This window comes from Podarcis erhardii, assembly GCF_964252035.2.
Source record: "Podarcis erhardii genome assembly, chromosome: 7".
Taxonomy (NCBI): Eukaryota; Metazoa; Chordata; class Lepidosauria; order Squamata; family Lacertidae; genus Podarcis; species Podarcis erhardii.
Window position 1 is genome coordinate 22,349,625 of NC_138511.1, and position 27,819 is coordinate 22,377,443.

Sequence of the window (27,819 nt, forward strand, 5' to 3'; positions counted from 1 at the left end):
AAGGGCTGTCAGAATGGGCAACCCTTTAGCAGTAACCTTTAGTTATCGAGCTATTATTCCACCACCTTGTACCATTGCAAGGGGCAGACCCAAGCTGAAGTCCAAAAACAGAAAATAAATAGATTTTACCATCCCCTTTGAACTATCTTCATAAAAGCCAGGAATATATATTTAGAAGTGTACATCCATGAGAAAGCTTCAAATGAACAAACAACATCAGAGTGTGCTGAAGCCACACAAGAAGAGGAAATGTGCTAGGAACATCTCCTGGTCTTCTGATTGGAAACTCCTGTAATACAACTCCCTTAATACCCTGCCTGGACATTTCTCACATGACAGCTGCCCACTCCAGCATCATTCTAGCCTAGAGGCACTCAGGGCCCCATCCCAAGCAGCTGCAAGCAAGGCTTAGTGGCCCAAAGCATGGGTAAGCAAATGTCATGGCCTCCAAATGCTGAGGACACAAACTCCCTACATCCCTGGCTACTGATCAGGCTGGCTGGGGCTGATGGGAGATGGGAGTCCTCCATGTTTGGAAGACACTCCGTTGGCTACCCTGGTCCAAAAAGGCAACAGCCAAGCCAGCCTGCATTCCCTGAGGGCAGCTGTGACTCCTGGCCTATCTCTGCCGACTGGGTCATTTAATAGGTGCTTGGCGACTGCTCCTTGTTGGGTTTTTAAAGACACAGAAAACACACACATTGCTGGGCCTGCAGACTTGCTTATATACCATAGCAGTGTTTGCGAAGCTCACCACTCAGGCGATGCCTCCGTGTGTGGCTGAGCAAACTGGAAACCCCATGGAAATGGAAGCCCCAGCAAACTACGGCCTACAGCTCCTAGTTCTTGGCAGAAATCCACAGACCAGGACCCAAAAGAGCAGCAAAGGGGGAAGTTGCCACCCACTTGCACATTCGCATAAGACTTTCCAAATCCCTCACTGCCACATAAAAAAGATACACCCGAAGTTTGGGTGGCTTTTCTGAGAGTCAACCATCCAGGCAAAAATGGCTGCTTGTCTGGAAACTGTAGAAACCCCAAAATGTACTGGCTTTGTTTTGCCTTTTTAAAGAATCCCAATACATTTCTCATGTGACAGTGAAGTTTTAACCTTCGGATTTTGCACAGCTCAGAGGAAACATCTGTGGAAGCCCAGCTGAAACCAAAAGGTATGTACACATAAGTACACAAGTGCTTTTGGCACACAGGCCTTGTGATTTCACCAGCAATGGTTTAAGGAGGCATTTGACGTTCCCAGTTATTCACCCAACAGGTGACAACTGCCTGCATGTCCCAGTCCAACCAATTCCCAACTTCGTCTTTCATACAGAGGCCGCCTTTGTCTTAATGTTGCTGATCACATCTAGAGTTGATCTATGAACACTCATCTTGACAAATTTCTGCAATTCAAAACCTGTCTCCCTCCTTCCAACCCCCTCCCCCAACAAGACCTACTTATTTCACCATCAGGGAGGTGTAATAAAGTTCCTACAAACACATTTAAACAAAGATGGTGGGAAAATATCCTGGGGTGGGGGTTGGAATCCCTGCTCTAAGCTGCCATGAAACCACATTTCTTGTGAGCCAGAAAAGAAAAGAAAACAGTGGGGGGCGGGGGGGGGGAAGAGTGGCAATCAAGAACGGATTGATCCTCTTCACTTTGCCAGAAATAAGTGCACAGAACTGAAGATTTGAAAAACGTAAGAGAAAACGTTTTAGCGCCCCTTTAACCAACATTTGCCCGACCCACACAGTGGCCAATAAAGAGAATCTGGGGATTTGCCGATAACCGGGAACAAAAGTCCAAGGAAACATCATTCGTTTTTAATAAGGCTTTTGCAAAAAAAAACCCAAAAAAACTTCTTTCTAGGAAACACGTTGTGCGGAAAACACATTGCACATTGACGAACAAACATTGGACATTTCTAATGTGCCCCGAAGAAAAGTATCTCCGCTCATTTCTCTCTCACCTCAAGCTCTCCCGACAGACAGAAAAACAACGACATGATATCTGGTCATCAGCAGAACAGACTGATATGAGGTACATCGCTGTATTTAAAAAAGTTATTATATATATATATTTATATAATATTATATTATATTGGTCTACTCCCCAGAGCTACAGGCTTAAAAACATGTTTTTGTACAGAAGGGATTCGGCCTCCCATGATCCTCTGCTAGAGCCAACACTCAAAACTCCTCTTCTTCGTCTATAGCAAAGTTGTTCTGCTTTTTCCGGACGTTCCAGTGCAAACATTCGGCCAGGCTATCGAACCAGTCACTTACGGGGTCTTGGAAACAGATTGAAGGGAGGGGGTAACAGGAGGTAGTAATGCTGATGCTGTAAGAGACAGAATTGTTATTAGGGTTGGCCTTCAGTTCAGGACAGGTTCAATGGAGGATAAAAGCTTATTTATTCCACTTGTGAATCGCTTCCTCGATGGGGCTGAATGAAGGCCACCAACCCTAAAGCCGTACAGGGTTGTATCCAACACTAGCCCTGTTCAAAGTAGACCCACTGAAGTGAGTGGAAACAAGTCAGAGTCATCCTAGTCAGAGAATGCCTTTTTAATTCTGCCAGGCATCCGCGGCCTTTGCAGGTACAGTAGCACCTTGTCTTATGTTACCCTTGGGTAACGTAAACTTCGGGTTGCGAAAGCGGCAAACCCGGAAGTGTTTTGCCGTGCGCGCATGTGCAGAAGCAGTCCTTCCGGTTGTGGAAACCTGGTGATCTTACTGGAGCTCCAGAATGGATCTCGTCCGCAACCAGAGGTACCACTGTATTAAGAAGAAAGCCTGCTCTCAAGGCAATTTGACTGCACTAAAGCAGGTGGAAGTTGTGCCTACCCCAGACATTGCTCAACTACAGATCCCATCATCCCTGACCACTGGCTACGCTGGCTGGGATTGTTGGGAGTCCAACATCAGGAGGGACCACAGTTTCCCCCCACCTCTGCAATAAAGCAGGATTGGCTGTTGGGCACTAGCTTTTCTAGATAAAGCAGATGTTGTCTTTCTTTAAGAATGTTTTCTTTTGAAATGTTTAAGGCTTGTTGTTGTTGTTGTTGTTGTTGTTGTTAACTTTGGGGTGTTAAAATGTGCATTTTGTAGCTGAGCTCCTTTTGTAAAGTTTTCTTTGAGAAATATAAAGTATATATTCAAAGAAACATCATTAACAGGAATCTAAAATATTGTCTTAGTTTCCCGGTAATGATGTTGCTTTGAATGTATACTTTATATTTGACTTTCTTCAGTAATGTTCCATAGTGGACTGCTCTATTGGATGCTTGAATGAGTTGTAAGCTGCTCTGAGATTCCCCCCCCCCCTTAAAATGAAATGAAGAATGAGAATGAGAATGTTTGCTGAAGTCACATCCACACTGTTTAAGGCATTCTCACAGCACTTTAATAGTCAGGGCTTCCCCCCTACGCGAAAGAATCCTGAGAACTTTAGTTTATTAAGGGTGAAGATTTCATAGAGCTACAGTTCCCAGCACCATAGCAAACTCCAGTTCCAAGGATTCTCCACGACTGCTAAAGTGGTATAAGAGTGCTTTAAATGCCTGGTGTGGACGTGACTCAAGTCAGGCGTTCCTGCTCTTCCTCATATATTTAGTGACAGCAGGGAGCACCAAGTGGCACAGAGAACTCAGAAGGGCATCCTCACCTGTCCCCGTGACAGATCTCCTGCCTCTTCCGCCCATCGAAGGAAACCCACGCTGTATTCCTGGCTTCGGGAGACAGCATGATCTGAGGAGAAGGGAAAGCACATTGACTTCTGAGATCTAAATTTTTTAGCTTGCTGTCTGCTGGATCAGGCCAATAGGCCTGTTCTCACAGGGGCCAGCCAGATTGCCCATGAGAAGCCGGCCAGCACAATCTGGGTGGAACAGCAACTCTGCCCACTTGCAACTGCCAGCAATTGGCACCTCCAACAGCGGAGGCAGAAGGCCGAGCCCAGGGGAAGGCAACCTGTTTTTTCCATGCCGCCTTTCAAACAAAGCAGCAAACCGCTTCAGCAGAATCTGACCTTTCAGTAGGGTTTAAACATGTTTTGGCACATTGCTTAAGAAAGCAATAACCTCTCTGGCTGCCAGGAGGGAAGGAGGGTGCGAGAGAGAGCTGGATTTTATACCGATGTTTTGTTTGGTTACATAACAGGCAGCTTAAAGCTTGTTTGTTTGGTGGGCGGGAAAGCTTTCTAATTCATTAATCGTTAGGCATTTTTATCCCTCCCGCTTTTCAGTCTAAGAGACACGACACAAAAGGAACAAAGGACTGGGAGGGAGAAGGAAAAAAAAAAGGGCAAGCTCAGGCGACAATTCTGAGGGGCAGAGATCTCGCAGCAACTAGCCAAATTTGGAGAGGAAACTGATTAAGGACCCACCTTCAGCTCCACCCCAGCAGGAACGACGATGGGCCGGAAAGAGAGCGAGTGTGGGCAGATTGGGGTGATCATGATGGCAGGGACATTCGGGTGGATCATTGAAGCGCCTGCAGCAGCTGCGTACGCCGTGCTGCCCGTGGGTGTGGAGACGATGACACCTGAGTGGAAAGAGCAAGCGCAAGTCACAATTATAGCCTCACCTGTTCTTTATAGGCTTAGGACTGGGAACATCCCTTTCAACAGGACTGTGCAACCAACTCTTTAAAAAATTGTTAGGACACTCACCCATTTGAAGCAGTTAAAAACAACAATCTATTAAGAGCTGGGGAGTGGGGCAGAGGCAGTTCAACCACCCAGCTAATGGACGACGTGCCTGCAAGGCCATGGGGCCTTCTGAGAAGCCTCCCATGTAGGAATTTGATGCAGGTGCAATGGAAGGGAAGGGAAGGGAAGTGGAACTTGCTAACCAACCTTACCTACCTAGGGGCAGGCAGATCTTAAAAGTGCAGGCAGGATAATCGTAAGGGTGCAGCCAGTCCAGTAAACAGCTTGGGGGCAAACCATTGAAGGACCTAAACAGAGCTCAGCTATGAATGCTCTTAATGGGTACAGGAAGGCACCTTAGCATAGGAAGTGCCCTTATCCCGAGACAGACTCTTATCTAGCTCAGGACTGCCAACACTGACTGGCAGCAGCTCCTGAGGGCTTTCAGTCCCACCTCGAGATGCCAGGCATGCAAAGAAAATGCTCTCCGGCCCCCAAAGGAGGCAGGGGGCGGGGGGGGGGCGCTCTGCTTTCTGGCAAACAGAAAACGTGCTTACCATCTCCTTGGACTGTGGTGATAAGGTGCCCATCTAGAAAGACGTCCACGTTGGAAAGATATGAGGAAGGGCCCCGATCCACCACAACTTCATTCAGGACCTGCCGACAGGAAATGCAGATGATGGAACGGAACAGTTACGAAAGAGGTTAAGTTGCAGGTAGGTAGCGGTGTTGGTCTGCCGTAGTCGGGGGGGGGGGATTCCTTCCAGTAGCACCTTAGAGACCAACTAAGTTTGTTATTGGTATGAGCTTTTGTGTGCATGCACACTTCTTCAGATATACCATTTTTGTTTGTTTGTTTCGAAAGAGGTTAAATATTTGATGACGCTGACTAGAACTCTGAACCAGAGTCATTCTGTTTTAAGATCTACTGTATTGTGTTTGTGTGGAAGTAGTAAAATCTGTTGTGTTTCTACAGGGTTTATAAGACTCTGGCTTTAACCATAGACACATAATTTTTTTTAGCAAACAATAAAACATATATTGGTCTTAACACTAAAGACCGGTTATTCCTGTGTGTAATTTGGTATTTGTGTTTTTTTCTTTCTTCTTGCTGTATCAATAAAAATCTTTTTTTTTTAAAAAAGACTCTGGCTTTATGATTTTATGACCGATTTTTAGCATGCAGAAAGAAAGCCTTAAATGTTTTTTAATGGGTCAGCCAGCGTCATTTGGAATTGTAATCCAAAAAGTCTGGTGGACTATTCCCCCCCCCCCATTTCACTTTCCAAAAGTGCTTGGTTTTTTTTAAAAAAATAACCACAAATATAAAAATAAATAATAGCAACCAGCCCTATACTGCTCTTTAACTCTCTGAAAACTGGTAGTTCTAAGATCAGTGTGGGACTGTGCAAAAGGGCTTTCAAACAGCCCCACACTGCTCTACACATTTCCAGTTTTCCAATGTTCAAAGAGCAATGCTAGAAGAGAGAAGCAGTTCCCATGGAAACCACTGCTAAAATGCAACTCCTCCCCTTCACTTTAACAATGGTTTCAATGGAAACCCTCCCCCCCCCAAAGGTGCTCTCACAGCCCATCAGCTGATGGAAGATGGAAACACACCTTGTTTCAACGAAAGAACCATCAACAGCTCACTTTAAGCTCCTGATTATTCATTTGAAGCTCTGCCCTTACCTGCCACACATCCGACATCAGGTGTACGGTGGGCATGGCTTGCCCAAAGTGGCCTTGTGGGACAAACAAGGAAGTCTGGTGGGCCGGAGGGCCAGAAGCCCCTGACCCATTTGTAAAAAAAAATTACATTTATATCCCACTTTTCCGTCAAAGAGCTCAAGTTGCCCTTCTCCCCATTTTATCCTTACTACAATCCTCTGAGGTAGGTTAGATGCTGAGACCAAGTGAACTGGCCCTGAGGTCACACCCAGTTAGCTTCATGGCTGAGTAGGAATTTGAACTCTGGTCTCCCAGGTCATACTCCAACACTGACCACTACGTTATGCTGGCTTTCTATATCTACAAAGACACTTCAAGATGCTTCACGGGAAGCAATTCATAAATTTAATATATTAAATGTATTATTACATTGCCAGTATTAATATCATCATCACTATTATATTGTCATGATCATGATTACATTACCACCACGATTGTGGTGAGGACTTGGTGGTCCCATTAGGGGCTTCCTGGTTGGCAGTGACCTATCACAGGGCCTTTTTGGTGGTGGCTCCCGGTTGTAGAATGAGCTCCGCAGTGAGCTGTGCCTGTCTCCATCATTATTAACTTTCAGGAGGAAAACTTCCCTCTCCAGTGAGGCATTGGGTAGCTGAAGCATACCATTCCTGGATCCAGACCACCGGATGGAAGAATGCTTCTGACTGTAACTGTTTTTGGAATGTTTTTCACCGTCATTGCCCTTATAACGCTTAACTGTTTTAGAATGCTATTGCTTTTGCTTTGTTTATTTAAACAGTGGATCTGTTTGACGCCCTGGGCTCCTTCAGGAGGGAGGGATGGGATATAAATTCAGTAACTCACTAAGATTAACCTCATCGTAGTTGTTGCTGCTGCTGCTACTGGAAGAAAAGCAAACCTCGCCCACCAAATGCACAAACCTGATATTGAATGGCATGCTTGAACAGTTCCTTCTCTAGGCTTGGAGAAATCATCCCATTCTCTTCGATCCCGTTTTGAATCATTGACTTCTTCTCCTTGTGCTCCTTGAGCACTTTCACTTTGAGCCTGCTCCGGAGAACAAGTGCTGCATTGCCTGTGGTGGGTGGAGGGTGAAAAACCACACCTTTCTAAGTAAAAGGACATAAAAAGGCCTACCAACATGGGATCAGTTTAGGAGATACAGTGATCATTGTCCCTACCAACCCCAGACACTTATCTGTATAATAAAAATATATTTGCTACAATAAACATATAAAGGCCAAAGGGCTGTGAAGACCAGAAAATCCAGGGGAAAGCTGCAGATGGCCCCAGGTTCAAGCCCTGACATCAAGCTCAGTATTGTCTACGCTAGGGGTGGGGAACCTCAGGCTCAGGAGCCAAATATGGCCCTCCATGCCTCTCTATCTGGGCCTTGGGACTCTCCCCAGGCCAGGAAAGGAGGCTAGAGGGAAGTGAGATTGTATGTCAAAACAAGCCTATCATGCAAAGGTCTTTTGCATCTGTTGCTCCACCCACTTTTGCCTCTGGCTCCGCCCACCATTGTCATCAGACTCCCCCCCTCCCCCAAAGGGAATGCAGCTCTCAGGCTGAAAAAAGGCTCCTCACCTCTTGTCTATACCAATACTAGAATTAGCACACTGGAATTTCAGGTGAGGGTCTTTCTTAGCCATACCTGGAGATGCCAGGGATCAAACCTGGGATCTTCTGCATGCAAAGCTGCTAACTCCCTCCCACATCCCTAGTCTTAAAGAGTTTGCAGCAGGGATTGGCTGCATTTGGGAGCACTGGCCTGGAGCTGTCAAGTGTGCCCAGTCTCATCAGGGAGGTACTCATTGACTGCAACAACCCTAATAAACTTTGTTGGCACCTGTCTGTTCAAAAGACAATGCAGTGCACCTGTAGGGGTGAAGAAACTGCTGCACTGAAGTGACCTCCCTGGGGGCGCAAGCCTAGGCAGTGTGTATAGAGGTCCTGGGCTGAGCAGATGACAATAACCCCCTCTCAGCCTCGCTGATGTGGTCCAAAGGAAAGCAGAGCAATATGTTTGGCACCAGCTGGGCTGCAGGAGTTGCCAGAAGGAGGCCTACAAGGCGCCATCCAATCACCTTAGGACTCAACTCCTGATCTGTGTAGTGTTTGCTCCTGAGCCTTTTCTTCTCCCGAAGATATCCCACAAAGCAGCAGAGGTTTCTAAACTATAGATTTGTGGGTTTTTTTTTTTAATAAAAATGCTGCCAGCATTACTTCTGCATAAGCAGCGCAAGTGACCAGCTCAGCACAAACCCTTACCTTCAATAACCTGAGTCACTTGGGACTGAAAGTTCTCGAAATTGAACGGGGTAAGGAATCCCAGGGAACCCAGGTGGAAAGCCATCACGGGAGGTACGCTGCCCTGGCGGCAAAAAAGGGGGGGAAAAGAGGAGAGCATTCAGAAGCGGCACAAACTGCCCTTGGTCTTGGCGTTCAGGAGCCAAAGCTTTTAACAGTTTCAACACATTCCGCTTTTAACAGTTCCGTGCCAAAAATGTGGAGGCCCAAAATAGATCAGTATCCCCAAAGAAGCCAGCAAATGTTACTAGCCCAACAATTTTTTAGTAGCCCACCGGTTCACATGTGGCGGCCTAAAACGGAGCACCCTTGAGGTCTGTCTTCCTCTGTAAAGCATGACACCAGAGCCGCCTCCTCCTTTCTACCCTCCTTCCACTGACAGGTAGAGGCTGTTTTATTCCAGGAGGCTTTGGGGAAGTGGCATCTTTTAAGGAAAGGGGTTGTAATAGTGCCGTGCTTTTAAAAAACCAATCTGCATTTTAATAGACTTATTTTCACCTCAGTTTAATCACTTTAAAATTATTATCTTTTATACGCTCTTAGCTATCTGCGTTTTATCTGTGCTGGTTTTAATATTTGTGAGTCCGAGTTCTGGGGGAAAGGAGGGAAACCAAGGCGGGGAGGGGGAATCTTGGGCAGTCTATACTCAACACCAGGCTGTCAACAAGCCTGCGTGCATTAAATTCTGCATAGGGCTCTCCCTAGGGCTGGGCGATATGTCAATATATCGTCCAAAAACCAGTTTGACGTCCATATCGTGATAGCAGTTTCATAATTTTTCGCCCGACAACGTATCGCAAATCATGATATGTGTGTGCGTGTGCTATGCAAAAAAACACAATGCAAGAAAAACCGTGAAGCCAGCCAATGCATCTACATAGCTCCATCCTTATTTCAGACATCATGATGTATTGGTATATCACAGTGTTTAGCTGGGGATATATCACAATGCTGAAAGCCAGATATTGCCCAGCCCTACTGTTCACCTCTACATAGTTCCATCCTTATTTCAGACATTGTGATATATCAATATTTCGTGATGTTCAGCTGGTGATATATCGCAATGATGCCAACCAGATATCGCCCAGCTCTAGTCCTCCCACCCTCTTTTTAAGAAGAAGAAGAAGAAGAAGAAGAAGAAGAAGAAGAAGACATGTTTAAAAGCAGCAACTTATATTTAACTACAGCCACACCAAGCCCTTATAAATGGGCAGGGCAGAAAGGGAGGCACATAAGTGAATACTGAGTGGGGAAGAGCCAAAAGTTAGTGTTAAGGGCCTGTGGAAGAACATGCAACCATCATGAAGCATCCCATGTGGACTTCATAAGCGAGAGGTTGCAGGCAAGGGAAGGATAGGGAAGATAAACTCACCGGGAAGAGTGAAGAGGCATAAAGCAAGGTCCCGTCTCCTCCCAGGCAGATTATAAAGTCTATCTGATTGGAAATATCATCGTAGTCTAAGAAAGAAAAGGAGTTTGAAAACACAGAATTTTTAAAAATTCCAGTCCTATCTGTTTAAAAGGGCAGAAATACAGCGGTATAAACAGATTGTGGCTTTTCACTTGAGCCTCCTTTAGCCCATTTACCTGCACATTCTGGCTCTTATCTGACTGCTCTTGCCTTCCTTCTTGAAGGAAACAGACACGGTGCCTGAATTTGCATGTTGCAGTTACAAGCTTCATAAACCATACTGTGAACCCAGCTCAATTGCTATAGGTCATGGAAGGGTGATAGCTCAGAGGCATAGCTTTGCATGCAGAAGGTCCCAGGTTCAAACTATGGTAACTCCAGGCTGGGCTGGGAGTATTCTGTCTGAAATTCTGGAGAGCTGCTGCCAGCCAGTGTTGACAACACTGAGCTAGGTGGACCAATGGCTGGACTTCGTATAATGAAGCTTTCTGTGCTCCTGTGCTCTTGCTTCGCTCTACCTGCACAAGCAGGTAAAGAATCAAAGAAGGCAATGGCTTAGCATTGCAGCCAAATGCAGAATTCTGGGTTGTTCTGCCCTAACAAACCACGATCGCTAATGGAGCTTAAACCATGACTTGTTGCTGATGCACTGACTGTGCCTTGTTAGGAGGAAACAAACCATGACCCCTGGGCTTGGAGGCAGCGCTATGCTAGCCCTTTCTTGGCAACCCAAGAAAGCTTACTCGAGGAAAGGGGCAAAATGGGAGAGGCTGAGCTGTGCATGCTCTGGCATATGGTTTGTGTGCAGTGTGGTTTATTAAGCAAAAAACCAAACCACTTTTCACTAATATATACAGTTTATGCACACCTTTGCCTGATACAGGCATGCTTGTTCTACATCATTTGACTGGAGAACTGATCACAAAATTCGGAGAAGAGTGGATTTTGACACAGTTAGCTGTGTTTCGGTTCATAGATTTTTCCAGGAATTGTACACTAGGTAGTTTGTATATTAAAATGCAAACCAAACCAAATTTCTGCTGCATCTCTAGCTCCCGTTACATGTGAAATGCAACCTCTCTCACTATATATATATTTACCTTCACTGAAAGTGCAAAATTTCTTCTTCACTGGTCCAAAACTATCATCGTTCATGATGGCTGGGTCTTCCAACACTTTCTTTTCTACGTAGACAATCATGTTGTTCACCTGAAGGGTGGGGAGGAAAAGATACCAATGTAATTAAAACTATCTTAACACTGAGTGAAAAATAGAAGCATGACCTCTTGAAACAAGTGGCATTAATATGTATTTATTTAAAAAAAAATACCCCACCTTTTGAGGAAATTCTCCTATTGTCAAGTACGGGAGCTCCCCTCTCCCTTCTGCTGGCTCACTGATAAGAATTAATGAGCATTTGGTAGATTTATAGTCCTTTTATTTCAGCATTATGTTACAAGCACAAACAGGCAACCCTCCGCAAGGATATCAGTTGCCTACTCCAAAGAGAAGTCCCTCTTCCTCTGCGTCTCCTTTGTTCTCTGACATGCTTGGACCTCCAAGTTTGGGGAGAGGGAGGGGTCCCCCTCCACTCTCAATTGATGTATCGCCCAGCCGCTCCCTCCCTTCTGGTTGCTTAGCTACTATCTCATAGCTGTGTCTGCCTGTCTCTCTGCTTCTAGAAGCGCTGGAAGGGGGGGGCGAATATTCCCCCTCCTCTTCTGTTAGGAGCTGCTCTTCCTGCAATTGCATTCCCCAGTCTTCCAATCCAGACCAGCCCCTGACACCTACAAAGCACCTTATAAGCTCAGATAAAAACTACTCTACCTACACTTTGGAACTCCTTGCCTATTGACACCAGGCAGACACCTTCATTGTATTCTTTTCAGAGCCTGCTTAAAACATTTTTGTTTAGGCAAGCCTATCCAGACATGGAGGAGTTATGTGTGTTCTCATTTCTTTGTAGCTGCTGTTAATCATCTTTCAAATATTTTTCATATATAAGTGTGTAGGCCAGTTTGAGCTCCTAGGCAGAAAGGCCAGATGGAAATGTAGTAATAAAATAGAGTAACTGGCAGCGACTCTCCCAGGCTTCACACAGAATTTACCCCAACCCTTCCTAGACTGCACATGGGACCTTGTGCAACAAGCAAAACCATGTGCTGCTCTACCACTGAGCTATGGCTGTTCCCTTTTAACGCAGAGAGCTGCCTTATATTTTTTTTATCTGTGAGTAATAAAATAGGTGCAGTAACTTTCAAAAGGTAAGGAGGAATCACATCAACAGAGTGACCATTTGAGTACGAGTGAGAGGAGATCAGGGTTGCCAGACTCTCCCACAACATTGAAAGCAGATGAAAGACATGAATGGGCAAAAGCACAAAGGCAAAACCAGTTTAACCACTCTGAGATTCCTCCTGAAGGGACAATAGGAACTGCGGTTTCATGAAGGAGCGAAGTGATCCCTGCCAAGGAGATCACAGCAATACAAATTTTCAGCTGGACTTAGTTTGAAACTCTGAAAAAGCTCCTATGTGTGAGGCAGTCTTTTGACAACCCTAAACCCAAGCAAACAGTTCATGCCGGTGAAATCCTCTTGGATAGATAGAAATGGCACATGCCGGCCACCTCAAACTCTTCTTGGCATTTATTTGCAGCCAAGGTTGGTTTGTTATGGGTTTTAGAAATGGTTTAAGCTTCCCCTGATCACTGGCATAAACCAGCCAAGGCTGATGGGGGCTGGGGTTCAACAACATGAGCCACAGGTTCCTCACCCCTGAGATGTAGGTCGTGGAAGCCCTGACTCTGGATGAACTTTCCTGAGCACTGTCAGCATGCTTCAAGACACATCTCTGTAGCCCGTAAGAACACCATCAGAGCACTCCTGACATAAGCAGAGGCTTGACAACCATATGTCAGGAGTGCTCTGATGGTGTTTCCTGCTTGGCAGGGGGTTGGACTCGATGGCCCTTGTGGTCTCTTCCAACTCTATGATTCTATGATTCTATGAAAAAGCCCACCCCACTAAAATTCTTCGGAGATCCTGGCTTGAGCTCACTAAGGGAGAGAAGTCCAGCCTACCTCTGTGAGATAGATGCAGAGGTCTTTGAAGGGCTGCAGGAGACTGGCGTCCCGGATTTTTTTTATAACAAGGACACTCTTCGGAGGTTTGTTCCATGTCAACCGCTGGCTTGCTGGGTCCTGAATGTGCCTGCAAAAACACAAAGCCAGGAAAGAAACAGGTTGAAGTTCCTGAGACAAATCACGTTAGCACTCCTCACGAGAAAATGACGGGCGAACTTGGCTCTGCATTTGGCACGACTGAGAGACAGCAAGCTTTTCCTAGAGTGTGCTGCTTCGGTTGCAGGTGGAAGATGATAAGAACACAAGAAGAGCCCTTGTGAGTCTCAGGAACTGGTATTCATCCTGCCAATTCCTGGTTGCATGTGATAAAACACTGCCACAACTCCTCCTCACCATCTACAAAAACAAAACAAGACCCTCGCCCGTGCAGCCCTAGCATGATGCTAAAGAAGTGTTTGGCATAGCCTTCTCCCTGACAGGCTGCTTGCTCTATGTGCAGAGGACTTAAGAGAAGCATTTAAACACCTTCAGCCCAGGGAGCTGTGTTCTCGGAAAGGAAGAAGGCTTCATACCTCAATTCTGTGCTCAAGATTCAGAGGCAGAAGCAGAGGAAGAAACTTTTTGGACCAATGACCTTGTAGTGACACAGGCAATTCAAAACTATTAGGGCATATTTAAGTATTATTTGAAATTCAGGTAGGTAGCCGTATTGGTCTGACGCAGTCAAGATATATAAAAAAATTGCCCAGTAGCACCTTAGAGACCAACTAATTTTGTTCTTGGTATAAGCTTTCGTGTGCATGCAACTTAGTTGGTCTCTAAGGTGCTACTGGACAATTATTATTATTTTTAAAGTATTATTTGAAATGTTAGGGAACAGCCATAGCTAAATGGTAGAGCATCTTCCTTGTATGCAGAAAGTCCTGGGTTCAATCTCTGGAACTTCCTACTAGGGTTTGGAGAGGCTCCCTGCCTGAAGCCCTGCAGAGCCACTGCCAGTCAGGGTAGACCAGTGTGCTGGTCTCCAGCTGTTTTGGGACTACAATTCCTATCATCCCTGACCACTGCTCCTGCTAGCTAGGAATGATGGGAGTTGGAGTCCAAAAACAGCAGGAGACCCACATTTGGGAAACACTGGTGTAGACAACGGATGGACAAATGGTCTGACTCGGTAGAAGGCAGTTTCTATGTTCCTATGTCTTAAGTAAAGTACTGTAGGTCAGTAATAGTGTATCTGCTTTGCATACAGAAGGTATGTTCAGCTCCTGGCTTATCCAGGTAGGTCTCCCAGAGAAAGTGCAAGTATGTGAAAGCAGTACCGAGCTAGATGGATTAATGGTCCAATTGAGCAGCTTCTTCGGTAAGTACTGAAGAACGCAATGTGTATTTTCTCTCCTGGCCCCACCCTTTTGGCTGAAGTTCCCCGGGTACAACCCACCTTTCATTTCTTATTCTTGGACACTAAAAGAAAGCTGTCCGAAAATCATTAAGCTATGGTTACTCAGATGCAAACATTAAAACTTGTGGTCCAAAATATTATTTGCTTAGGTACTACCATGGGTTAACATACTTCTGATGCTCAAAAGCCTGTTCATACATTCCTCTGCACAACGCAGAGGATTCAAGCTGCTCCTCACCCACCCCACCTGGGTGCTGGTTGAGATGAGAACACCGCCTCCCAAGGCCTGCTTCACATATGTGTTTTTAAGATGCTTTTGCTTTTAATTGCATTGCTTTGCTTCTTTGGGGAGAACTTGCAGAACAGAAATTTAATAAGATATAATGCTAATAATAATTACAGGGAATTGGCAGGCACTACACTTAGTTGGGACGCGGGTGGCGCTGTGGGTTAAACCACAGACCCTAGGACTTGCCGATCAGAAGGTTGGTGGTTCGAATCCCTGTGACTGGGTGAGCTCCCGTTGTTCGGTCCTTGCTCCTGCCAACCTAGCAGTTCGAAAGCACATCAAAGTGCAAGTAGATAAATAGGTACCGCTCCGGCGGGAAGGTAAACAGCGTTTCCGTGCACTGCTCTGGTTCGCCAGAAGCGGCTTAGTCATGCTGGCCACATGAACCGGAAGCTGTAAGCCGGCTCCCTCAGCCAATAAAGCGAGATGAACGCAGCAAACCCCAGAGTCGGCCACGACTGGACCTAATGGTCAGCGGTCCCTTTACCTTTACCTTACACTTAGTCTTGGTACCCTTATGTCTTGCAGACACCACTGCAGGCCCCCTCTGCACAAATGCCAATGTGTCACTCGATAACCTGAGCTGCCTGGTGTGCAACAAGCTGTAGAAAAGGGGGGGCATTACTTGTCCCAGGCAAAATGCTGACCTGCTTGGTTGGATCAGAGCAAGCGCTCCTTCAGCAAGCAGAGCTTAAGGAGTTAAGCTCAGCCAAACTCTCTCAACTACCTTCAGATCAACCGATGTCCCAATGCTGTTCTGGACTTTGTGTTCCCTAATCTCCTCCTCGCACCCATCTTTCCCCATCTTTAATGAGCTGGGCTTTTATTAGGGCAGCAAAGCTTGCCACCCCAGGTAGGTGCATCATGCAATTCCAGAGGTGCTGTCAAGGTATCTCAGTCATGCTTGGTGGGAAGGGAGTCAATTCTTAGGATTTCAAGGTGCGTCACTGGCAGCCAGAAGGATATGACAGCTCTTAAACAGCTGCTTGGGTTTCTCCTGCACCACTCTAGCACCGTATGCAATTTGCAAGAGTGCATAATAATATAATAATATTCTTTTAATTCATATACTGCCCATCTTGCTTGGTTTCCCCAGCCACTCAGGGTGGCTTATAGCATATATATAAAAAACACAACAAAGCATCAAACATTTAAAAAACCCAAAATATCCTATATGAGCAACAAACAACCATATAAATCAATAGAAATCAATAACAACAACAATAATAAACAGCTTACAGTTATACTCAAATTAAAATAACTGCCAACCTCAATTGAACATTTAACCAACATCAACCCGACAAAAACAAAACAGAGGAACCAAAATTAGAACCACTTAAAACATTTTAAAACATTTTAGCCAGTTGCCTCAACCGAAGAGTTCATGCATGAGAAAGTAATGTGGGGGATTTCTAGATCTGAATAACGAATGACCTGACTTCTAGCTTTAATGATGTTGTGTCCTGATGGCACATGCTTTGGTGATCCTCTGATACATACTTGGTGTGTATATCTCTCCCCCCTCCCCACTATAGAGAGAGCCAGTGTGGTGTAGTGGTTAAGAGCGGTGGACTCATAATCTGGTGAACCGGGTTCGCGTCTCTGCTCCTCCACATGCAGCTGCCGGGTGACCTTGGGCTAGTCACACTTCTTTGAAGTCTCTCAGCCCCACTCACCTCACAGAGTGTTTGTTGTGGGGAAGGAAGGGAAAGGAGAATGTTAGCCGCTTTGAGACTCCTTCGGGTAGTGATAAAGCGGGATATCAAATCCAAACTCCTCCTCCTCCTATAATATGCGCCTCCAATATTTCCTTATTCAAGCAAATAAGGTCTTCCTCCAGTCCTGCTGTTCTGAAGATCATGCAATTTTTGATTGTATTTTATCCACAACACCTTCCAAAGAAACTGGAGGAAGGCGGAACTTTCATCCACACACAGTATCCCAAGAATGCGGAAAGCTGTGACCCTCCGGATGTTGCTCGATTATGATTTCCATCATCCCATGATGGACAGAGCTCATGGAGGTTGGAGTCCAGCAACATCCAGGGGGTGACAGGTTCCTTATCTCTGCTTTAAAAGAAGGCAGAACTGTGACGGCAGTAGCTGGGGGCAGGAAAGGCAAGTGATGGCCTAGTTCAAGGACGGAGCCCTTTGGCTTTTCAGATATTGCTAGACTACAGCTCCCATCATCCTTGAGCGCTGGACACTCCAGCTGGGGCTGATGGGAGTTGGAATCCCTGCACTATCCCATTTCTAGATCTCAAAGACCCTAATATTCTCCCCACCAGCTTTCAGAGGGTGAGAATTCCAAGACCATACAGTGGTGGGGAAATGTCTTGACCACAAAAGCTTGCAACGGAGGCACTGGGGAAAGCCATCCAATCCATTAAGTTGAGAGCAGGGGCAGCCAATATGGTTCTTTCCAGAAATTTTGACTTCACCTTCCATTGTCCCTATCCATTGGCCATGCTAACTGGGGCTGGTGGGAGTTGGAGTCCAACACATCTAGAGAGCACCAGATTAGTGTAGGGTTTAAGCCAAAGAGTCTTGATCTTCCATCTTGCTGGAGAGCCACCTCCTTAATCCAGAATATGTCAGGAGAGGGGGCTCTCTACAGTTGACTGGGGTGCCCTCCAATCAGTTGGCATTTCTCTTGAGTATTAGCGAGCTAGAGACATGGGTTCAAAATCCCCAGCCATTCTCAAAGCCTACTAGATGATTGTGGGCCAGTCACTATCTCTCCCCTTAACCAACCTCACTAGATGCTGTGAAAATAAAAACAGGGGAGCTCCTTGGAGGAAGGGTGGGAAGATTTTATAATCAATAATAAGTAGTATTTTATCACAAACTTGGGTGGAAGGACATATATTTAAAGCTCTGGTCAGCATACGCAGACATCTTTACCCAAGAACCTCAAGAACTGACTTGAACGTTATAATTTATACATACAAGTCCACTCACGTATCCCTGTACTGGTTGTATATTGGTCCCTGAACATGGTCTTTATTACTTAATTTCCAGCTTCATTTCCTTTAAAAAATAAAAACAAAACCCAAAACTGCCAACTGACCCTGCTGTTGCAAGAGGAAAGCCTCCGGGAAGTAGTGGTTCAGTGAATCATGTAGATTTCTAGAGACATTACTGAACATTGGTGAAATGTATAGGAACTTGCTTCGATTCCGGTATTGTTCCTTTCAAAAACCACTGTTACACTACTTTGATTTTGCAGAAGTATCTAAATTTGTGGTTAATAGTTAATTATAAGAAACTCTTATTTGTTCTGATAAGAGCAACGCTGTTAAAAAAATAACAGGAACATAATGTAAGAATATCCTGCTGGCTCATGCCAATGGCCCATGCATCCTATTCTGACAGTGGCTAACCAGATGCCCATTGTTGGAAACCCGCAAGTAGCACCCAAGCACAAGACGTCTCTCGCCTCTTGTGGTTTCCAGCAACTGATATTCAGAAACAACTCCTGTCTCCGACCTCGGAGACCGAGCACAGCGGGAGTCAACCTAGGCAACCCTGCACTGTCACAGAAGCCAGACGTCCTTGGCCTTCTGTGCAGAAAAACTGGGTGGATTCCTATCCGCCCCCAGCTCTCGCCCTGCAAAAACCCTTACCTTAGGTGGCCTTAGGCAGACTGTTTTAACCTCACTGTGACACAAGGTTTGCTGTGAGACTGCCGCTCTTAAGCTCCGAGCCCAGGGGATGGGAAACCTGTAGGCTTCTAGATAACACTGGACTCCCAGCCTCCGCATCAGACCCAGCCAGTATGCCTTACGGTCAGGAATGATGGGTGCTGCAGTCCAATATTGTGTTTCGATATTGATGTTGTGTTTTAATTGTTGTGATCTGCCCTGAGACCTCAACATGAAGAGCCGATAATAAATGGTTATCACCATCTTCTTAGAATCATAGAAATGTAGAGCTAGAAGGGTCCCTGAGGATCATCGAGTCCAACTTCCTGCAGTGCAGGAATATTCAGCTGTTCCATACAGGGATTGACCCTGCAACCTTGGTGTAATCAACACGAAGCTCTAACCAACTGAGCTACCCAGTGCTGCTCATCATCATCATCTGGAGGGACACCTGTTAGCCCACCCTTCCCCAGAGGAAGAGCTAAGGATACAAAAGGGGCAAATTCCCACCGCTACCACAACCCCAGCCAACTCTGTCTTGAATCCAGAATGTGGAACGAGTTGATGTTATTCTTTTATTCTCTACACAGTTTCTTCCCCATGTTGCTGGATACCCCACTCTTGCGCAAAATGCAGAATGCCAGGCAGACCGCAGAATAGCCCTGATGAAGGGTTGGGTGGGTGGAGGGAATGCACATGAAGACATCTAAAAATAAAACTATTGTGTACAAAAAAGAGGAAGAAACTGAAGGAAGGAGTCCTTTGGTGACTGATTTTTTTACTGGCCGGGGTGAGAACAAGAATGCCCTAAGGAAAGGGAGATTCCCACGGCAGAGTTCAGTTTGCCATGCCAGGAACTTGCATTGCTGCCGTAAAGTGGGTTTCAGACGAGAAAACCACCCCTTCCTCATACCTGGGGGACCAGGAAAAGCATAAAGGATTTCAACACAATCTGCTCAACCTATCTGGATCAGTTTGTAGAGCTACGTATCAGCTCTGCGGCGACTATGGGTTGCATCCAATGAAACCTTACTTAAGTTAACTGAAATGAATAGACCCAAGTCCATTCATTGGGTCTACTCTGAATAGCACTGGACATAGCTCCATGCCCCACTTAAAGAAATCCAAGCCACCATTGAAACTAACCAAAGGTTTGGCTCATAACATGAAAGGTGGATAAAACCTCTTACCCCCCGGTCTACTCACCACTTCCAAGCGGAGCTTCCAAAGGAGCGATCGTTAATACGCTGAAATATCTTCATTGCTTTTCTTTGCACAAGTCAGAGAGAAACCCACAGCAAGACTCAACAGCAGAAAAAGAAGCCTTGAAATAATCTTTTGGAGCCGAACTACTACCTTGCAAAAAACATCACGCCCGCCAAGTTCAGATAGCCTCTGTTTTCAGATTGCTTTGGTCAAAAAGAAATGAAACCAAACCAGCCTTGCCATTTCATAAAGAAGCAGTTCCCCATAAAAAGGAGGCTAAAAGTTGCTTAAACAAAAGGATCCCGAAAAATACCAGATTAGAAAAAGGAGCAGTAAAAATTTAGCGTATTTGTTGAATGTTCAATTTTTTTCCACCAGGTCAGTCTGCAAAACAACAGCTTACCAAAAAAGGGGAGGGGAGAAAGAAAACCCCACAAAAGAGGTTTAATCAACACCAGACGGCTTAGTGTGCCTTCATGCAACACTTGGGAAGCCACTGCAAGTTTAATCTTGGATTTTGTTAAATTCTTCTTATTAAAAGGCAACAGGAGAGAGAGAGAGAACACAGCTTTCAAAGTGTGTGTGTGTGTGTGTGTGTGTGTGTGTGCAGGGGGTGGGGAATAAAAAAATTTTTTTGAAGCTACATGTATTAAAAAAAAAAGTCAAGTTTTGAAGAAGGATGAAGATCTCCCGGTAGAATTTTAAAAGCTCAGCTGCCTTCTCCCTTCTTGCCTGGCAAAGCGGCTCCCTAGCTTGAAGGCTATTCTAGACTGCTGGGGTTACGATCTGCTGTCTGTCTAGGCAATTAAAGAGCTCTAAGTGCCTCCTGGAAAGCCTCTGGGCTGAACTAATCTCAACACATGCTGTCATTATATCCCTGCTCGCCCCAGAGGGAGGAGCAGCAGCAGCAGCGGCTGCTCAGCTGCCAGAATCTGGTGATAAAAATGCATGATGTAAGTCCAAAGTTGAGTAAGTGGCAATCATCCCTTAACCCTTCGGCTCCCAAGCCGTAGGAGGCAGACTGAATCCTCACGGGGTGCAACAGAAGAGGAGTGTGCTTGCAAGATACTCTCTTCAGGGATGTGATAAACAGGGAGCAGGTGATTTGTTAGGTCTCATCTGCACAAGACAGGTTATTTGTCCACTCACCTGCCAGTCAGCAAACCTCTTCCCTTCACTCCCTTGTGTGCTAAAATTGGCAGGTGGGCAAGAGAGAGGAGCCACAGGAAGCTGCCTTATACAAAGTCAGGCTATTGGAGTGTCTGTCTCAGTATTGCCTACACTGACTGGCAGCAGCTCTTCGGGGTTCCAGGTATTTCCCCCAGCCCTACCTGGGGATGCTGGGGATTGAAACTGGGACCTTCTAGCAGTGTTAGAATATCAGATATCTAATTTAATCGCCAAATGGCAAATTAAACCTAGGTTACGGTCGCCACAGTGGAATGTCTGGGTGCTGTTTTTTGCAATTAATTATTATTATTATTATTAATTTCATTTCTACAGCTTTTCATTTTAAAGAAAAAATCTCAAAGTAGTTTACAACACATTAAAAAAGTAAATAAAACAATCCAAAATAAAACAAATTCAAGCTTTGAGGGAAAATATTTCACATCCTTCTCTAAGTGGCATTTTGCTTTCCCAAGTCGTCAACCTGATCTCCAGAGATCTTCACGTGGTCGCAATTGGACCCTGGCTAATTTCTAGCACTGCCTCTTACATGTTACAGTAAATGGATGCTCTACCACTGGGATATCCTTTTCCTTAAGGATAAACTAAGTTTCTAGTCCTCACGCTTCTGAATAAAGGGTTGATTTAAATAAGAAGCTGCCTTATGCAGTCAGATCATTGCTTCATCTAGTTTAGTATAGTCACTGAATGTGGCTCTCCGGGGTTTCAGACTTGGGGGATTTTCCCAGCCCCACCTGGAGATACTAGGTTTTGAACTTGGGACCTTCTGTGTGCAAAGCAGATGCTCTAACCACTGAGCTACGGGACTTCCCTGAATGGTCAGCTTGCCTTTGGCTATTACGGTGGGGCAGTGGCTGAGCCGGGGGTGTGCTAAGCAGAAGATGATGTGATTTAGAAAAAAAGGACCAACATCTGTAAAAATCTGACGGTCAGCCACACCTTGAAGCAACTGGAAGAGGAAGTGAACTCACCCACACGCTGCCTCTTTTGGTTTGGGAAAGTACAGACCAAGGAGGAAGAGGGGTGGGACACAAAAGAGAGAAAAAATTAAGAGCGCAGGGCGCTCCGTTCAATAAGCGTTGTGCTAGAGCTAGACAAATATTAACAGTGTCTCCTGGCAGGTGATGTTCGAGGTGGCATTGACTGAGCTAGTTCACCTAATTGCATGGTGCTTGCTCCCATCCATCCCTCTAGACCAGAATTAAACAAAGTGAGGGGTGGGGAAGATTGGTCTGCCAAAAGCAAACAGGGGGATAATGTTTCAAACACCCGTATCAGGACTGAACCCAGGTTGATCTAAAACAAGCTTCACCAACCTGGTGCCCTCAAGATATTTTGGACTACAACTCCCATCAGTCCCAGCTAGCATGATTAGTCTTAAAAGCAACCATGAGCTGACTGGCATGCTGGAAGCTGCCTTATATTCAGCTAGCTCAGTTGCTGTCTACACTGATCAGCAGCAAGCCTTTGCTTAAGACAGAGGAATAGAGGAAGCTGCCTTATATAAACCATTGGTCCACCTGGTTCAGTCTACACTGACTGGCATTAGGGACGCAGGTGGCGCTGTGGGGTCTAAACCACTGAGCCTCTTGGGATTGCTGATCGGAAGGTTGGCGATATAAATCCTCGTGACAGAGTGAGCTCCCATTGCTCTGTCCCAGCTCCTGCCAACCTAGCAGTTCGAAAGCACAGCAGTGCAGTAGATAAATAGGTACCGCTGCGGGGGGAAGGTAAACAGTGTTTCTGTGCACTCTGGCTTCCATCACGGTGTTCCATTGCGCCAGAAGCGGTTTAGTCATGCTGGCCACATGACCTGGAAAGCTGTCTGTGGACAAATGCTGGCTTCCTTGGCCTGAAGCAAGATGAGTGCCACAATCCCACAGTCGCCTTTGACTGGACTTAACCGTCCAGGGGTCCTTTAAAAGGTAAAGGGACCCCTGACCATTAGGTCCAGTCGTGGATGACGATAGGGTTGCGGCGCTCATCTCCTTTTATTGGCCGAGGGAGCTGGCGTACAGCTTCTGGGTCATGTGGCCAGCATGACTAAGCCGCTTCTGGCGAACCAGAGCAGCACACGGAAACACCGTTTACCTTCCCGCCTGAGTGGTACCTATTTATCTACTTGCACTTTGAAGTGCTTTTGAACTGCTAGGTTGGCAGGAGCTGGGACCGAGCAGCGGGAGCTCACACCGTTGTGGGGATTCGAACTGCCGACCTACTGATCGGCAAGTCCTAGGCTCTGTGGTTTAACCCACAGCGCCACCTGTGTCCCATAGGGGTCCTTTACCTTTACCTTTTTTACACTGACTGGCAGCAGTTCTCTGGGGTTTCTGGAAGGGGACATTCCCAGCCCTACCTGGAGATGCTGGGAATTGAACCTTCTGTATGCAAAGCAGACAGACGCTCTGCTACTGAGTCATGGCCCTTCCCCTGTCACATGTTATGAGATTCCTTGACATCCTGGTCACAAAGGTGTCACCCATTCTATAAAACCCGCACACACACTTTAGAAAGGAACGTGGTAAAACAAACAAGTACGATAAATCTTTACTTGTTTCCCACTGCATGCAAAAGATAAAATTTGGGTGTGAAATGTAATAAGTAAGAACATGGGCTCCATGTTTTACACCACTGATGACACCCACAAACCAAAGGAAAACTTTAAAAGAGGCCTAGATAACTGTATGAAGAACTTTGCCATACAGTTTTGATCAGCTCTTCTGTGCAATCCATGTTTCATTCACTGGACAATGACTGAAAGTGACATGTGTGGCTTAGACCGATGCAGACGTTAATTGTGCATAATACTTGCAGACATGGCCAAAATAAGTAGCGCTGTTAATTATTTCCGATTGAAATTTTTCAATAAAAATTAACTAAAAACAACAACACATGATTATACAAGCATTAGAATATAAATACCCGTAATTATAATACACCATAAAATGAATCCAATTAAAATACTAGAATATAAGTATCCATAACTAAGATGCAGTAAAACAACAGAACAATTAACACACCCCAAATTTTAATCTGATACAGTTTGGTAGGCTATGGCCTGGATTTAAGAACCCAAAAGTAGATTGTAAGGTAAGATCACAGTTGGACTGACATCTTTAGAAAGCTTTCTGAACCAGCTTTGCAGCAGAGCATCATCTGTTTACCACTGATGGCCGACACCTATTCCCAAAGAAACACCTGCTACCTTTTGAGAGATGGCCTCCTCCTCTATTGGATCAGAACCTGGGAGCCCTCAAAAGCCTTTGCACCTTGGCTGTCCATTTATGAAGATGCTACATCAAAACAGGGTAAACCTACGCATGCTTTACAAAGCAATAAAGCTCATGTAAATAGAACACCTCATGGTAAGTTCAGGCAATAATGGATTAATAATAATAATAATAATAATAATAATAATAATAATAATGGCCGAAGCAAACAAGCAATTCAATGGTAACTGCACACTCACAAGCACATCGGTATAACTCCATTTCAGCACAGGCACTTACATGATAGTTTTGGGATTCTGCAGCATGCAGGCTTTTGGTCCAAATGTGGTCACTGGGCATGGTCCGTGCAAGGAGCGCGTCCTTCTGAAAGAAGAAAGAGACAGTTTAGTTAAGTTGCTGGGTTATCTAAGGTTCTTGGAGAGACTTTTCAAAAAGAGGTGTGTTTTTTTTAAGGCAACCCCAACTTCATGCACAAAATCATCATGATAATAAAACAGGATTCATATTCAACTATGGCCCTTGTTTCCTAAAAAGCATTTCTAAGATTCCTCAAATGGAGCTGAACTGAGTTCCCTGGTGCAGGATATGAGCTAGAAGCCCTGAAGCAGTAACAAGGGGGGGGCGGTGTTATTGTATCATGTCCCTTTACGAACTATGACAGCCTCCAGAGTGATTTGTGCAAGGGAAGGAAGCTTACAAATTGCATAATATGCAAACTGCATCTTGAATGACTAACAGACGCACTTCGCCTTAGCTATCCTACGTTTCCCTAGCACAAGTAAATCATTAACACACTCACACAGTCCGCCTGAATGGCATTATATCATTAGAGCTGGAGAGGGACATTTCGTGCATTTGCAATGGTGAATCTTCCATGCTTAAGGGTTGTATCCAATGCTGGCCCCACTCAGAACAGATCCACTGAAGATAATGGGCATGACTCACTTAGGTTCTTTGTTTCAATGGGCCTACTCTGAGTAGAACTTGGTTTTTTAAACACAACATGATTGTGTTTTAAAATTATGAATCCACGACAATCCAAGTTCTGTGACAATCCCACTCCCCCCTTAAAAAATGCACTGCGTTTTGCACCCTGAATAAATTGAACCAATTTTGCATAATCTATTCTAATCTATTCTACCTAACTATATAAGGGATCATAGGGCTTGAAGCCTCCGCAAACTCTGGAAACTTTGTTCAGCAACTCCCCTTTTGGCTTCTGAGATTTCTGCTGGCATGGCCTGCACTCTTTCAAGCAAATCTTATGTGTTACCTAAGTGCTTGCCTGGTCACCACAGGCAACAAGAAACTGCTGGCTGGTGAATGAGCTGGCTGGTGGAGCAGGGGCAGGACAAAAAATGCAATGGGCTGCTGCAGCATGGAAAGAGCTTTCTGCCCCTCCTCTGCCAGCCTCCCTCCCCATCAGGCTGGTAAAAATAATTGTGGGCTAGTAACTTTGGTGGGACTCTTTTACAAGGCCCCCAATTGGGCTAGAAACTTCCTTCTTCACTTTTTAAACCAGAAGCTCAAAAAGTGAGCTTCTAAAGTGCCATGAAACTGTGCCACGCATACAGGCTAGGAAGCAAAGCCAAATGCATAAGCTACTACATGCCTATGATAAAAAAGAGGTAGTGTGGCAATACGGGTTTCTTTTATATATACAATTTTCTGCTACAGTCATAAACAGTAGCATCTTTTAAAACACACTGGAGGTACTAGGTTTCTGGTCACATTACCCATTTTCCTCTTTGAAATTGGAGGTAAGCCTATACCAAGGCAGCAGGGTGCTGCACTTATGCGGCAGTCCCCAGTAGAGCGGCATGATCTGAAGGTGGAAGAGCAGTTTGGTACAGGAGTCCTGCCACGGACAGCAAAATCCCCCAGCTTTTTTCTTCCTCTAACCCCCACCCCCCCATCCCTGCACTGAGCAGTAAAACTGAACACGGCATGAGATGGCGCCACAGCACTGTGGAACTTCCCGGCTGTTGCAAGCCAAGCAAAGCACAACACAGTCAGGAAACACAGCGGAAGCCAGAATGTTTTCCCTCTAGCAGTTCTGGAGGGTGGTTTCCCACCCCTGGTTCTCCCAAGCAGCCCTGGTTGGGATGCTAATTAGTGAAAGGCAACTGCCGAGGGGTCAGGGGGAGGTCATTGCGGTCTCCCACGTTTACGATGCAAACAGTGCTTTTGGGAGAGGTGGTGTGGACACTGATAACCCCTTCCTCCATGAGTAGACTTGGTGCCAGCAGTTGTCCAGCTCAGGAACTGGCCTTGGGAGGGCCCCCCATGCCAGCCAGACTCAGCCGTGCTGCCATTCTCCACTTTCCCTGCAGTGCGGGCCCCTGGATGCTTCTCAGCAGCGACGCTTTCGAACGGGGGCCAAGCCCCGCTCCCATCAACGGCAGGCGTTATCCATTTTTAAGCAACACAAAATGTAATGCTTACGCCCACAGATCTGTATATTTTACTGGTTCCATGGATCTGGGGGTGGGTAGATTTCACAGGACTAATGCTACAGCTGCCCTGGTTGGCGGATCATCAGCACCATGTGAACGGCCCCCTAAAGTCTGGAACCAGCTCTGTCCAGAAGTATCTGCGCCAGCCTGCATTTTTGGTGTGTCCTTTTTGATGTGTTCAGCAATGTGACCCAGTGTGCTGAGTTTCTGGAGATTAAAATACCACCAAGAATGCCCTGTTGGAATGGTCCGAAGCATCACTGCAAGAAATGCTCTTAGTTTTAATATTATTCAACCTAAGTTCTCTTAGGTACAACATTATTATACACCACAAGCTCAGCCTTCAGAAATGCATGACTAACGCACTGTCGCAAATTGGCCATCACAAGTTACTAGTCCTCCTGCCCACAACACACCTACGTGGCACAATGCAACAAGCTAAATAAGAGGGCTGGTCTTCTTTGGCTTCTCAACCAGGCAGCCTGGAGGCAAATTCACTTTGGCAGGTGACCAGGGAAGTCTCAGAAATAAAAACACACCTTCCTGATCACGTGGGGCAAACGAACATTGCCTCCAGAAAAGTGAGAAATGAATGCATGAAATATAGACACCGCAGGACACAGACAGGCACACACACACAATCTTCAAATATCTAAAGGGCTATGATATGGAGGATGGCGCAAGCTTGCTTTCTCCTGCTCCTGAGACTAGGACCCGAACCAATGGGTTCATGTTACAAGACAGGAGATTCTGACTAAACATTGGAAGACCTTTCCAATGGCAAGAGCTATTCAACAATGGGAAAGACTCCCAAGAGAGGTGGTGGACTCTCCTTCCTTTGAGGTTTTGAAGCAGAAGTTGGAAGGCCATCTGTCATGTATAATCTAGTTGAGATTCCTGCATTGCAGGGGGTTGGACTTAGATGACCCTCACAGGCCCTTACAACTCTAGGATTCTATGAAAGTTTAAGACCACTCTCTACAAGGTCTCCTCCAGAAGTTGAGGCTCCAACTCCCATCATTCCCTACCACACTAATCATGCTAGCTGGGGCTGATGGGAGATGAAGTCCAACAACATTTAGATGGCCCAAAGTCACACCCAGTGAGTTCCTTGGCCAAGTGGGGAATTGAACCACCATGGGCTTAGCCACCTCAGCTAGGCCAACAGTTTCCACTGCCATCCTCCAGAGCAAGGAAACTGGGCTGAGGAGAGCTGGAACTTGCTGAGCTCATGAAAGAGGC

General features: G+C 45.7%; 1 protein-coding gene across 6 annotated transcripts in view; it reads right to left on the minus strand.

Moving 5' to 3' along the window:
* Positions 1 to 1,802: 1,802 nt before the first annotated feature.
* The window catches only part of NADK (NAD kinase), a 45,341-nt gene continuing 19,324 nt past the window's right edge, over positions 1,803 to 27,819 (minus strand). For 4 of the 6 annotated variants that reach the window (XM_081871142.1, XM_081871141.1, XM_081871140.1 and 1 more), the window contains 10 exons: positions 24,401 to 24,484; positions 13,164 to 13,293; positions 11,183 to 11,291; positions 10,044 to 10,129; positions 8,633 to 8,735; positions 7,282 to 7,436; positions 5,209 to 5,308; positions 4,388 to 4,545; positions 3,668 to 3,750; positions 1,803 to 2,341 (listed from right to left, as the gene is read on the minus strand). In XM_081871142.1, the coding sequence (XP_081727268.1) occupies positions 2,191 to 2,341; positions 3,668 to 3,750; positions 4,388 to 4,545; positions 5,209 to 5,308; positions 7,282 to 7,436; positions 8,633 to 8,735; positions 10,044 to 10,129; positions 11,183 to 11,291; positions 13,164 to 13,293; positions 24,401 to 24,484 (1,159 nt within the window). In that variant the 3' untranslated portion in view covers positions 1,803 to 2,190. Of the gene's footprint in view, positions 2,342 to 3,667; positions 3,751 to 4,387; positions 4,546 to 5,208; positions 5,309 to 7,281; positions 7,437 to 8,632; positions 8,736 to 10,043; positions 10,130 to 11,182; positions 11,292 to 13,163; positions 13,294 to 19,703; positions 20,242 to 24,400; positions 24,485 to 27,819 lie in introns of those variants that run through there. The other 2 variants (XM_081871145.1, XM_081871144.1) reach the window with 2 other exon arrangements.